The sequence below is a fragment of the Myotis yumanensis genome, unplaced genomic scaffold (assembly GCF_028538775.1).
Source record: "Myotis yumanensis isolate MYYU_CA2020_CCGP unplaced genomic scaffold, mMyoYum1.0.hap1 SCAF_2, whole genome shotgun sequence".
Classification (NCBI taxonomy): Eukaryota; Metazoa; Chordata; class Mammalia; order Chiroptera; family Vespertilionidae; genus Myotis; species Myotis yumanensis.
The window spans coordinates 196,006,653-196,020,516 of record NW_027223753.1 but is presented as its reverse complement, the minus strand read 5'-3'; the positions used below and the strand labels follow the sequence as shown (position 1 = coordinate 196,020,516).

At 33.8% G+C, this 13,864-nt stretch overlaps 1 protein-coding gene across 2 annotated transcripts in view; it reads left to right on the top strand.

The window, feature by feature from the left end:
* The window catches only part of LEKR1 (leucine, glutamate and lysine rich 1), a 118,415-nt gene that overhangs the window by 40,118 nt on the left and 64,433 nt on the right, over window positions 1-13,864 (top strand). For both annotated transcript variants that reach the window (XM_070403653.1, XM_070403654.1), the window contains 2 exons: window positions 6,337-6,456; window positions 13,602-13,777. In XM_070403653.1, coding sequence (XP_070259754.1) covers window positions 6,337-6,456; window positions 13,602-13,777 — 296 coding nt within the window. The remainder of the gene's footprint in view (window positions 1-6,336; window positions 6,457-13,601; window positions 13,778-13,864) is intronic.

Below are 13,864 nucleotides of genomic sequence, written 5' to 3'. Positions count from 1 at the left end.
TATGGATTTGACAATGTGCCAGGTTGTTGTTATGAGAAAACAATGTTTAGCAGCTCCCTTCGTGGATCTTTTGGTGTGGCCTTGCTGATCTTTCACAAGAAAAATATTAACATTACATTTCCTAACGGCAGTGCAGGATTTTAATATAAATCCTAGAAAAGACTAATAGCAGAAATAATTGGCCAAAAGTAGTGTAGGGTTCTTAACTGTAAGAATATTTCGATGGTTATTTTTTTATATGATTTAAAATTTGTAGTTGAAAAATATTTGATAATTTTCTTGGAGTATGGCAGGCAATAAGTTGAATTTTGAATAAATACCAGTACGTTACTTTTCCTTATTCTCTTTGAATGATTAAATGAAAAGCATGTGATATCTTGTCAAAAAAATTCTTTGGGAATTTTTAAATGTCACTGCAGTATTAATGAAGGTTGTTTCCTTTTATTTTTGCTATTAAAATATTGCATAGCTTCCAAATTTAAAAATACACCAACCTTTTTACACCACAATTTATACTACAGATACATTTTACATGTACATATCATTCATTGAATATGTACAAGTGTTTTTTTTTTACTTTTTATTTTAAAATAATTTTAGACATATAGAAAGTTACAAAAATAGCACAGAGATTTCCCATAGTCTCAGCTTCCCCTAATGTTAACACCTTACATAATTATGGTGCAATTATAAATACTAAAATATTAAAACTAGTAGAATACTATCAACTAAACTACATACTTCCTTTGATTTTATCAGTTTTGCCATTAACATTTCTTTTTACAGTCTGGGATTCAATCTGGAGTCATACATTGCTTTTAGAGCTCCTATCTTCTTAGTCATCTTTGATCTGTGACAGTTCCTCACTTTTTCTTTGTTTTCAGGACCTGAGGCTTTTGAGAAGTACTGGTCAGTTATTTTGTGGAACACCCCTTAATTCAGGTTTGCCTGTTGTTTACTCATAATGAGATTATTCATTTTTGGTGAGAACGGCACGGAAGTGATGTGCCCTTCTCAGTGTACCATATCAGAATGTATGTGATGGTGATGTTATTACAGGTGATTTTAACCTTGATCACTTGTCTAAGGTGGTGTTTGCCAGGTTCTTTGACTGTTAACAAACCTGGCAAACACCTTTTCAGTTAACAAATATCTTGAGGTAGATACTTTGAGAATATTCAAATATTCTGTTTCTCCTCAAACTTTCGCCCACCTTTTAAGCAAATATCAGTAGATTTTGCCTGCATTAGTTATTACTTGCTCTTCTAATGATGGTTTTCTTTTTCATTTCTTCTACATTTATTAATTGAAATTTCTCTGTGAGAAAGAGCAGTTCCTTCTCTTTCATTTATTTATCTATTTAGTTATTTATTACTATCCATGTAAACTCATTCACTTTTATTTTGTGGGTTATAATCCAGTGCTATAGTTATTTATTCTGTTGTGCAATTATTCCAGTTTGGGCCATTAGTAGTCCTCTCAGGTGACACTTATATCCTTTCAACATGTCCCTGTGTTCCTCTGGGCTCTTCCTTACTTCCTGGCACCATAAAATATTCTAGGTTCATCTTAAATTTTTCCCATGCCAACCCTATAATGACACTAATTATGGCTTGGGTTCTCTGATTGGAGAATGGTATTGAGAAACCAAGATGTAGACAGTGGATATGCTCATTGCTACTGGGGTGGCCTTGCTTCTGAACATGCATTGTTTTTGCCATTTGTACCTTTCTCCTGGATCATGACATTCAGAATATCCACTCATTTTTTAAAAATAAATGCATTTAAAGGTATGTTTTCCTCTGGATACTTTAATATATAGTGTTTTCATTATCATTTATTGCTTAATAGTTTATAATCTCCATTTTTATTTTCTCTTTGGCCCAAAGTTTATTAGATATATGTTTCAGTTTCCATGTATATAGATTTTTACTACCTTTTCGTTTTAAAATTTTCCTGTAATTTTGTTGTGGGCAATGAATGTGGACATGTATATTTTTTCTTTTTGAGAACATATTAAAATTTCAATTGTGGCTGATTACATTATCAATTTTTATGATTATCTGTTTAGAAAAAAATAATTATTAGATATATGTTCCAGTTATATCCCTACATCAAGCTTGTTAATTAGGTTATTCAAATCCTCAATATCTTTAACTATTTGTCATGTCATTGTCCATTTCTGTGAGAAATGTGTTAATATATCTTCATTAATTTGTTTTTATTGGACTTTTCTTTACATATTTTGAAGTATGTTTTGGTATACAAAAGTTCATGATTATCATTTTTCTTGGTGGATTGGAAATTTTATGAAAGTGAAAGGGTTGACCCATTTAATGTTTTGCTATTTATTAATATTAATATATATTTCATCATTTTGAAGCATCTGTCTTGTATATATTTTCCTGAACTTTGATTTTATACATTCCTTATAGAAACTGGATAAATTGTCCTTTAAATGCTTCATTCATAAATATGAATAGACAACAAAAGATCTTCAGGCTTTTTTCTACAGCTATAATTTTATTTTGATTCTTTAAAATTTCATTTTTCAGTTACAGTTGACATTAAATATTATTTTATATTAGTTTCAGCTCTGCAGCATAGTGGTTGGACAACCATATAATTTGCAAAGTGATCCTCTGATAGTTCAAGTACCCACCTGGCTATTACATAGCTATTACAATACTATTGACTATATTTTCTATGTTGTGCTTTCCATCCCTGTGACTATTTTGTAACTACCCATTTGTGCTTCTTAATGTCTTTACTTTTTTTCACCTGGCCCTCTCCCCTCTGGCAGCTATCAATCTGTTATCTGTGTCTATGAGTCTGTTTTAATTTGTTTGTTCGTTAACTTTGTTCATATAGTATTTGTCTTTCTATGTCTGACTTATTTCACTTAGCATAATATCTTCTAGGCTCATCCATGTTGTCGCAAATAGTAAAATTTCTTTTTTTGTGACCAAGTAATAATTCCATTTTATGTATGTACCACCACTTTTTCAAATCCACTTGTCTATTGGTGGGCACTTGGGTTACTCCCATATATTGGCTATTGTAAATGCTGCAATGAACATAGAGGTGCATATATTTTTTCAAATTAATGTGTTTGGTTTCTTTGAATATATACCCTGAAGTGGAATTGCTGGGTTGTAAGGCAGTTCCATTATAAACTTTTTAAGGAACCTCCATTCTGTTTTGCACAGTGGCTGCACAAATCTGCATTCCCACCAACAGTGTACAAGGGTTTTTTTTTCCTCCACATCCTCATCAACACTTGTTTGTTAATTTATTAATGATAGCCATTCTGACAGGTGTGAGGTGATATCTCACTGTGGTTTTAGTTTTCATTTCTCTGATGATTAGTGATATTGAGCATATTTTCATATGTCTATTGGCCATTGTATGTCCTCCTTGGAGAAGTGTCTGTTCAGGTCCTCTGCCCAATTCTAAATTGGATTGTTTGTTTTTTGGATGTTGAATGGTATTAATTCTTTATAAATTTTGAATATTAACCCCTTATCACTGGCGAATATCTTCTCCCATTTACTAGGTCTTCTTTTCATTTTGTTGATGGTTTCCTTTACTGTGCAAAACTTTTTAGTTTGATGTAGTTCCATTTGTTTGGTTCTTCTTTTGTTTGTGATATATCAGGAAAAAAAAATATTGCTAAGAGAAATGTCAGAGTTTATTGTCTATTTTTTCTTCTAGTAGTTTTATGGGTTTAAGTCTTTCATTTAAGTAAGGATCTTCATATTTTTAAGGGAAGCCTTAGATTTGAAAGACAAAAGCAAAACAAAGGAAAAAAACAATGTGGTGAGCTGCAGAAAACTTTAAAAATACACTATACTTAATATACTGTATATTCAAAAAGGCAAGAAATTGTACTCACAAAGTAAGAACAAGGGGTAGTAAAATGGCAACCTTACCTTACTAAGAATTGTAATTAAAATATGATAGCTGAAATTAAAATTTTTAGGCAGGATGGAAAATAATGAAAGTGGAACAAAATGTCAAAATTGGTAAGATGATAAAGAAAGGTTATGAAAATCTGAAGATATTTCCAAGAGATCTCAGACCCAAAACAAAATAAAAATGCTCCAAAAAGAAAACAGAGAAAATGGAGGAGGAGGGAATTATACATCCTAGCAGAAAATTCTTGGAACTAAAGAAATCAGTTTTCAAAGCAAATACCATGTGCCCAGCACAGTGAGGATGGCAAAAGACTAACATGAGGATATATTATGATCAAATTTACAATACAAAGTAAAAGAGAAAGATCTCAAAGCTTCTGAATCGAGGTAGATATGGAATATGAAGGGCCTTCCATGTATCATTCAGAGCAGCAAGAATTAAAACGTCATTGGACTTTTCAGAAGCAGCAGCGGAAGTTAGGAAACAGTAGAACCGTGCCCTAATTTTATATAGAAGAATATTTTTCTCATTTGTAATTCCGAATCCAGCCAAAGTGTCCAGTCTAAGATAAAAGAAAGACAGTTTCAGTTATTCAAGGTCTCAAATGTATCTCCCAATGCACAGAACGATCCTCGAGGGCTTATTCCACCTCAAAGGAGTAAACCAAGAAGGAAGACTTTCGAACCAGAATGCAGATCTCACATGAAAGAGTCCCTGAAATGATATGGGAGTGGAGTCCTCTGATGACAGTTGAATAGTCTAACCAGAGCATAACCCGGACTAGAGCAGGGGAATGGAGAGCTCTAGGAAGGCTGTCTTCTGGAAAAGAAATGATATGGAAGGATTATCTACTGGCTGTCAAGGTGCTGAGAGAAGAGAATCAGACCTGTCAGATTCGCAAGAAGTATCAGTGGTAGGTACACAGAGAACTGAGAAAGAAGAAAAGGAGATGGTCTTTAATCCATGGGGCCAACAAAACATGTACAAGAAAAGAAATGTGATCATGGCATAACATGTGGCTCATTAGTGAAGAATAATGTAATTACTGAATAAAAGATTGATCATTATTGGGAGGATGAGGACAGGAATGCTGCGTGTGTATGTACAGGAGTGGAGGTGTGTAGATATGTGTAGGAAGGTCAACTTTCATTAGGATTGTGGTAGAGACTGCTGGCTGCCTACCCTAATATTCATTCTCCCTTGCTCCTTAGTAATAGAACTGTGGATATATATTTGGGGACTAATCTTCCCAGTTAAAACTACATTTCCCAGCTTCACTTGCAGCTAGGTATTGCCATGTGTCTAAGTTTAGCAGAAGTATTTAATGCTACTTCCAGAAATCTCCTTAAAAGGCACGGAGTGGGCCATTATTCTCTTCCTGCCAGTGGTCTGGAATGGGAAAGTAATTGATGGAATTTCTGCCATTATCATCGTCTATGAAAATAAACTACATGCACCAAAGATGTAGAACAGAGAGTTGGAAGGATCCTGAGGCCTTGATGGCACTATAAAGCTACCATATCAACTTTAGACTGGCTACCAGTACATTGGTTTTATGCAAGATAATACACTCTTGTATCTTTAGCCATCATATTCAGGTCTCAGTTATATGTAGCAGAACCATATCTTAACTAAATTGCAATTCACTAGATAATACCTAAAATGAAATATTAATAAATAACAGTACAAGCATAGTATTTAATTATAGAAGTAAATATAAACAGGAAGAAAGTTAAAGTAGTTGGTTTGGGCAGTGGGAATTGGGGTAAAGGTCAAGGATCACTTTTTTCTTAAAACTTTTAATCTAATAATTGACATTTTAAGTTATCTATGTCTTACTTGAATAAAAATAGGTTTATATTTCTTTAGTTACATTTAACTTCATATTTCAAGTAAAAATATGTGTTCATTGTAAAAATTCAAACAGTACAAAAGAAAGATAGTAAAAGTTATACCTCCCTTGAGTGTTCTTTGTCCACTGCCCATCAGTTTTACTGTCCTCCCAGGGGTAATGGCTGTTTGATATGTGTCTCTCCATACTTTTTCTATACACCCATTAAATATATAGAGAGATGCACAGTTTTCTTCTTTTATTTATTTTTATTTAAAGTGTATTTAAATATTAATTTTTTAAAAATATATTTTATTGATTTTTTACAGAGAGGAAGGGAGAGAGATAGAGAGTTAGAAACATCGATGAGAGAGACATCGATCAGCTGCCTCCTGCACATCTCCCACCGGGGATGTGCCCGCAACCCAGGTACGTGCCCTTGACCAAAATCGAACCTGGAACCCTTCAGTCCGCAGGCCGACGCTCTATCCACTGAGCCAAACCGGTTTCGGCTTAAATATTAATTTAAGAAAGTATGCATGAGGAAATACTTAGGCTTGTAATAGATGTGTTTGTTTAAATTTTAGAATCCAAGCTGGAAGCATGCAGTTAAAAAATCAGCAAAATGAAATTCAAAGACTACAGAAAGAATTGAATCATTTACAACATGAGTTAAATATTAAACAGAGACAATCACAAGTCTTCAGGTAAGATTATCTTTACTTAATTGAAAATTATAAAGGTTGAAAAGATACATTTAATACTAACTTTATAAACATTCAAACACCATGTAGTAGTATAGTTTCTATATTCAGTGTGGTTGAAAAAAGTTGAAATAACTTCACTTGTTTTTTTGTTTTGTTTTGTTTTGTTTTTTTTACCATGATCACAACTGAATAGTTTTACCAATAAAATTTAAATCAGGCAAACACATTGTTCTTATTTTGCACTGACTTTCAGATTGAAAACACAGTAAATAATACATTTTCCCTTTGACCAGTATTTCTTGGTGTGTTTTATTTCCTGGCATAAAAAAATAATAGAATAGTGAAACTTTCTAAATATAGTAATAAAAATGCTAAATTTAGAAATCTTCAACATAAATGATATTAATTCTGCTTGTGTATAGTCTTTGGAGGTTTATGATACCTAAAGTTAAAATCCAGTGTTCTAAAGTACATTTTCTTTTCTAACTCTTAAAGGGAATTGAATATATAGAGAATATTAGAAAGAATGAATTTTTAAATTGAGTAACTTTTTAGCTCTTAGAAAAGGAAAGTAAGTTAAGTGAACATTACAAATAGACACAGGGTCAGGATGACTAAAAAATATGCTGGATGAATGTTTTAAACATTAGGTTCTTTTTCGTTTTTTCTCATCTACTACTTATTGCCAGAAACATTGTTCTATTTTCAAAAATTTGGGGGTCTAATAATTTTTTTGACTTTTTATTTTTGTTTATTTATTTATTTATTTTTAATTGAATTTATTAGAGTGACCTTGGTTAATAAAATTACATAGGTTTCAGGTGTACAATTCTATAATACAACATCTATGTTTTTTAAATTTTTTTTTATTGCTTAAAGTGGGGGGCTAATAATTTTTTTTAAAATTGATTTTAGAGAGAATAAGGGAGAGAGACAGAGAGAAACGTCCATGTGAGAGAAAAATAATGATTGGTTGCCTCCTGCATGTGCCCCGATTGAACCTGCAATCTGGGTATGTGCCCTGATTGGGAATCAAACCCACCATCTTTTGGTGTAGGGGACGACACTCCAACCAACTAAGCCACACCAGCCAGGGCTGGGCTAATAATTTTTTACACACCACCTGGTGATAACCTGCTGGCTATTTACCTTTCATAAATGCCTTGCACATGCATGATGTGCAATAAATAATCTTTGAATAATAAATGAGTCTACTCACAAAACAAGTGACCGTTTTTGTCTTCTCTGCTGTTTCCTAGAAATCTAGTATTGAGTCAGCAGTTGAACCCAACTCGCCATTTCCATCAGGATGATCAGTATTCAAGCTTGGCTTCTACAATAGCTTTGGCACAAGTCTTCTAAGTTACCTATATTTACTTTTAAAAGATTCCTATTATTAATCTTTCAAAAATTGTTTGAAATATAAAGTACTTGTCATTTTTATTTGCAAAACTATTTAGACTCTGTCATCTTTGAAATTTTTCATGCCAGTTCCCAAAAATCTCTCCTCATTGCTCTCTTACTTTCAAGTCAACTCTTCAGCCTCATTAAGGTTTCCAGTATTTTTCTCTGATTTTTCCCAACCATTTTTTGGCTTTTTTTTTTTCTTGTCTTAATCCCATAGTTAAATCACTTGACTTTTTAAAAAGCAGCTTTATTGAGACCTAATTGCATACTATAAAATCCACACATTTTAAGTGGCAATGCAATGATTTTTAGTAAACTTACTGAGTTGTGCAACCCACAAAGATCTTCATGCCATTTGCATTTAATCTCTGCTCTTACCACCAGTCTTGGCAACCTTCTTCCTGTTTCTATAAATTTGCACTTTTGGGGACATGTCAGATATGTGTAATCATATCATATGTGGTCTTTTACATCAGGCTTCTATCACTATGTTTTTGGGAGTTATTCATGTTGTATCATGCATCAGCACTTTGTTTCTGTTTTTATTGCTTTAATCGTTTCCATTGTGCGGATATACCACAATTTACTCATCCATTTACCAGTTGGTGGACTTTTGGATTCTTTCCACTTGACACTTATGAATAATGCTACCGTACAAGTCTTTGGATGTATGTTTTATTTCTTTTGGGTCAATCCCTAAGTGTGGCATTACTGAATTATACGGTAAATTTAAAGTTAGCTTTCTAAGAAACTGCCAAAGTATTTTCCATGTGGCTGCACCAGTTTATAGTCCCACAAGGAATGAGGATTATAGATCCTCTGAATTCTTGCAAACACGTCTTATTGTCTGTCTTTTTTATTATACCCATCCTAGTGGGTGTGACATGATATTTCATTGTGGCTTTGGTTTGTGTTTCCCAAATGACCAATGATGGTGAGCACCTTTTCTTGTGCTTATTAACCATTTGCGTATTTATTTGGTAAAATATCCATTAACATATTTTGCCTAGTTTGTCAATGGTCTGTTTTCTTATTATAGGATTGTAAGAGTTCTTTATATGTTTTGGGTGAAGTCCTTTATTTGAAGTATGACTTTCAAATATTTTCTCCCAGCCTATTGTTCATGTTTTCATTTTTGTAACAGTCTATTTTGATGAGGAAAAGTTATTTTTAATAAAATAAAATGTATCAATGTTTTCTTTAATGGGTTATGTTTTTGATAATGTATCTAAGAACTCTGACTAGCCAAAGGTCACAAAGATTTTCTCCTGTAGTTTCTTCTGACACTTCTATAGTTTAGCTCTTACATTTTATGACTGATGTATGGCAAGGATCTAAATTCATCTTTTTTTCATGTGGATGTTCAATTGTCCCAGCATCATTTGTTTAAAAGACTATTCTTTCCCTATTGAATTGTCTTGGTGCCTTTACCTAAAATAAATGCACTATAAATGTAGGGAATTATTTCTGGACTCTATTCTATTCCATTAATCTATATGTCTGTTCTTATGTCAGTACCACGCTCTCTTGAATACTGTAGTTTTTAGAAAATTTTGAAATCAAGAAATATAAGTCCTCCAAATTTCTTTGTTTTGAAGATTGTTTTGGCTATTATGGGTCCCTTGCGCTTCCATATACATTTTAGGATCAGCTTATTCATTCTTGCAAAATAGCATGCTAGGATTTTGATAGGTATAGCATTGATTCTGATGATCAATTTAATTTTCATCTTAAAAATATTGAATCTTAATTCATGAACATGGTATGTCTTTCTATTGAGATCTTTAGTTCTCTGAGAAATGTTTGATTTTAATATACAAGTCTGCACTCGTTTTACTAAATTTATTCTAGGTGTTTTGTTCTCTTTCATCTGGTTATGAAAGGTATTGTTTTCTTAAATTTGGGGGGGGATTTATTGCTGTTATGCAGCCATAAAAATGATTTTTGCATGTGGATCATGTATGCATGTGACTTTGATGAACCCACTTATTAGTTTTAGTATGTGTGTGTGTGTGTGTGTGTGTGTGTGTGTGTGTATAGGATATAGAAGATGCTTCTCCATAGAGAATGTTTCTACATAGAGGATGTTTCTGCCTAGAGGAGTTTACTATACTTCAACTCCTTTTACCTCTGTTCATTTAATTATCCTTAAAGCCCTCAGTCTTCATTCTAATGCACAGATTGTTAAACACCAGGCCCTCCAATACTATTCTAAATCCTCACTGTTCTGTTTAGACTTCCCGGTGCTACGCATCTCTCAGTAGCTCTGTCTTGCCTCATATTTCACAGAGAAAACTAAGGATATCACAACGTGCAGATTTACTGTGAATGAAATAATGTTTAAGTTTCAGAACCCCTTACTCAGGACCCCCTTTCAAGGTTCTTGAAGGGCCCCCAGCAAAGTAAGATAGTTTGATAGTAATTGATTAAAAATTCTGTCTTTTTCTACTCTGATTTCTCCTCTTTTACACTTCTAACATCAATATGCCATTGGAATAGTCATAAGCATTTGGGGGCTGTAAGGGAAAGATGAGTTGGGAATACTCTGTTATAACTGCCATTTAGAAAGACATTTTAGAATGCTTCAATAGCACAATTAAGGAACTACAGACTAAAATTTTGGATATTCATGAATTTTTAAAAATTAATGGAATAAAAGCAATAAAAATAAGCAATTTCTGCAATAGAAATTATTCTGGCATAAACAAATGGTAATGATGCTTTTTCATGTTACATCACAAGCAAATGAATTAAGAGAAATACTTTTTTCAATAAGAGCTCTTAGAGTATTTCATAATCCATTTAATGAAGAATAGTTAATTATTTAAATACTTTGGAGAAATATTTACATTTCTTGCTGATTTGACAAAAACTACTAACATCACTGAATATAACATAAAAGTCATATTATACCACATCAAGGACATCTAAGATAAACTGGTTCATGAGTTTCATTCTTTTTCTTTTTAAGCCAATATATATATATATATATATATATATATGTGTGTGTGTGTGTGTGTGTGTGTGTGTGTGTGTATATATATATATATATACACACACACACATTTCAGAGAGAAAGGGAAAGGGAGAGAGTGATAGAAACATCAATGATGAGAGAGAATCATTGATTGGCTGCCTCCTGCACGCCCACTACTGGGGATTGAGCCTGCAACCTGGGCATGTGCCCTTGACTGGAATCGAACCCAGGACCCTTCAGTCCACAGGCCGACGCTCTATCCACTGAGCCAAACCAGCTAGGGTGCATTTCATTCTTTCAAAGATAATTTAAGACTAGTTATTTTCCCAAAAAACTTGAAATGCCAAAAATCTTATAATCATCTATGAAAAATTTTGATAAGGATTTTTCCAAATATGACAGCAATTAGTATTTAAATGACATTATCAATAGTTAGCTATGAAACTGAAAGAATTTTTCTAAACTATCAATAATAAAAAGCTAATGGCCATGCTAGATGAAAGGCTGTATAATCTTTATATTTTTTCCATAGAAAATATTATTATAAAATGATTCTCATATGAAGAGGTACTTATAGAGCATGAAGCAAAAAATTATAGGCAAAAGTATTTTGGAACTGTTACTTATTAAAAAATTATATTTTCCTTTATTTTGTGATATTGATGGAATTTATCAACTTTAAAATTCTTATTTTTAAATTTAATGATTTTTCTCATTCTATAACTAATTACACACTTTTAAACCTAATTTTGTACGTCATCGTTTTTTGTATTCTTTTTTTTTCGAGAAAGCCCTCCCCCCACCCACCACCAATCATATAAGATTTAGGCCTCACAAAAATGGATCTGCTCTTAACTAAGAAGTTTGAATTTTCTGTTTTCTGCCTTTCTCCCGACAGAGGCACCTGCGTCCTCATCCAGTCTGTTCTGTATCACTCGAGAGCCTGTACATGGCCTGCTTCCAGCAGCTGCCTTACACCAGGCCCATTAGCCCTTTAACCTTGACGTGGTTCATAGCTCTTGTCTGCCTCTGCCCGTTTCTGGCTCCACATTCAGGTTTCCCATCCTCACTTTTGGCTTTCTTCAGTTAGTGGTCTATTTGGACTCTTTCTGTCCTTTTTTGAAATCAACTTCTCTCTCGGCTCCCAGCTCTGCCTGCTGATTGCGGCGTCCCCTGTGGCTTCTGATCACTAGGTGGGCCTTCATTACCACCCATAATCACACCACCCCTGTTCTTCCTGGCAAAAGCTAATCTTTTAGTCTCTGTTTTACATCCGTCCTTTCTAGGACTTTGCACAAGAAATGAGTGCATCTCCTGTCTGTTTAGCCTATGTGACTGCACAAATACTGTGCCCAGCTGTGTACACACGTGCAGGTGTCCCCCATTCTAACACACCATTCTGCTCTGTATCGTCCTCTTTCTCTTCTTGGTGCCTCAGTCAGTGTTCTGAATTGTAGCTACTGCATAGCCCCCTGTTTACTCACTTCTGCTTTGCTGTTCAGTTCTTTCCTACCTAATGCCTCTCTCTGAGATCACCTAATGCCCCCTTAATACCAGATACAATAGAGTCTTTTCAGCCTTTATCTGGGGCCTCAAACACTGGCCACTACTTTCTCCCTTAAATTGTCTTATCCCCTGTCTTTCCTGATAATATTATTTTGGTTTTCTTCTAACTCACTGGTTGTGCCTCCCGAGTCTCCTTTGAGGAATTCTTTTCTGTTTAAGTCCCATAAATGTTAGTGTTGTCCATTGTTTTATCCTCAGCAGTTCTTGCTTCTTCATTCTTCCAACTGAGTCATCTATTTTTTCATTCATTTATTTATTTGTCAATATGTGTTGAGCATGTACTGTGCTAGGTGCTAGGGAGATTGTGATGAACAAGACAGACATATATAGCGTTCGCATCATAGATCTTAGTCTACTCAGGGGGATAAATAATAACCAAATAATTACAGCTCCATGGCTTCACTCATTATCTTTTTGGTGATAACTCCCAGGTCTGTGTCTGCATCTTCCTTGATTTTAGGTAAATTATAGCCAGGACATCTGAAGTTTAAAAAAAAAAATCACTGTGATTATGTTGCGCTATGGCATTTCGTGAAGCAGCACTGGATTAGTCATTTTTAAAGGTTTTGTTATTATTACCCCAGGTTTTAAACTGCCTGTGGAACCATGGTATGCTGGAAGAATGCTATCTAGGAACACAACATTCTCATATAGGCTCTATGACTAAGTCACTTTTGACCTAATTTTCTTCACTTAATGTTTGCTGTTAAATTAATTTTAAAAGATTAATAGAATCATCCTATATAATAATCCTATATAATAAAAAGCTAATATGCAAATTATCCCCTCAACTGAGAGTTAGACTGGGAGTTCGACCTGGGGCTGGCCAACCTCCCTAGTCTCCTCCCTCTAGCCCGACCCAATCGGCCCTGATCGGGCCGGGCCGGCTGGACCCCACCCATGCACAAATTCGTGCATTGGGCCTCTAGTTGCATATAAAAATAGTGGTCTTTATAGTTAAAATGATAACAAAATGGAAATGAGTTAGGAAAACCTTAGGCTTTCTGGGATGTTTCCAGTTTCTATCTGTCATCTCAGCAAAATACAAACAGCACATCACTTTCAAAATTGTCCCTATTTAGACAGTAGATTATAGTCACTCTAAACCCATTTTTTTAAAGAAAACTATTTTTCAAAGAAATATTTGTTACTGTGCTTGCAATTTTTAAAATCTTTTGTTTTTACTACCTTACAGTCAAAGATTGAAGGAATACAAATATTTCTGGAATAAGACTCTTTCATTACTTACTTTTACTAAAAGGGAAATAACCAGCATTAAAAATGAAATATATGACCATTTTCAAAACTGGACTTCACTGAAAGGAGAAGTTTTTCTTCAAATTAAATACATAAGTAAAACAGCCTTGACAGGTTTGTTACATACATAATGTAATTGTCTTTTTTCTATGTAAGTAGTACGTAGTGAGTAATGAAATACTGATATTGCATTTTATGTGA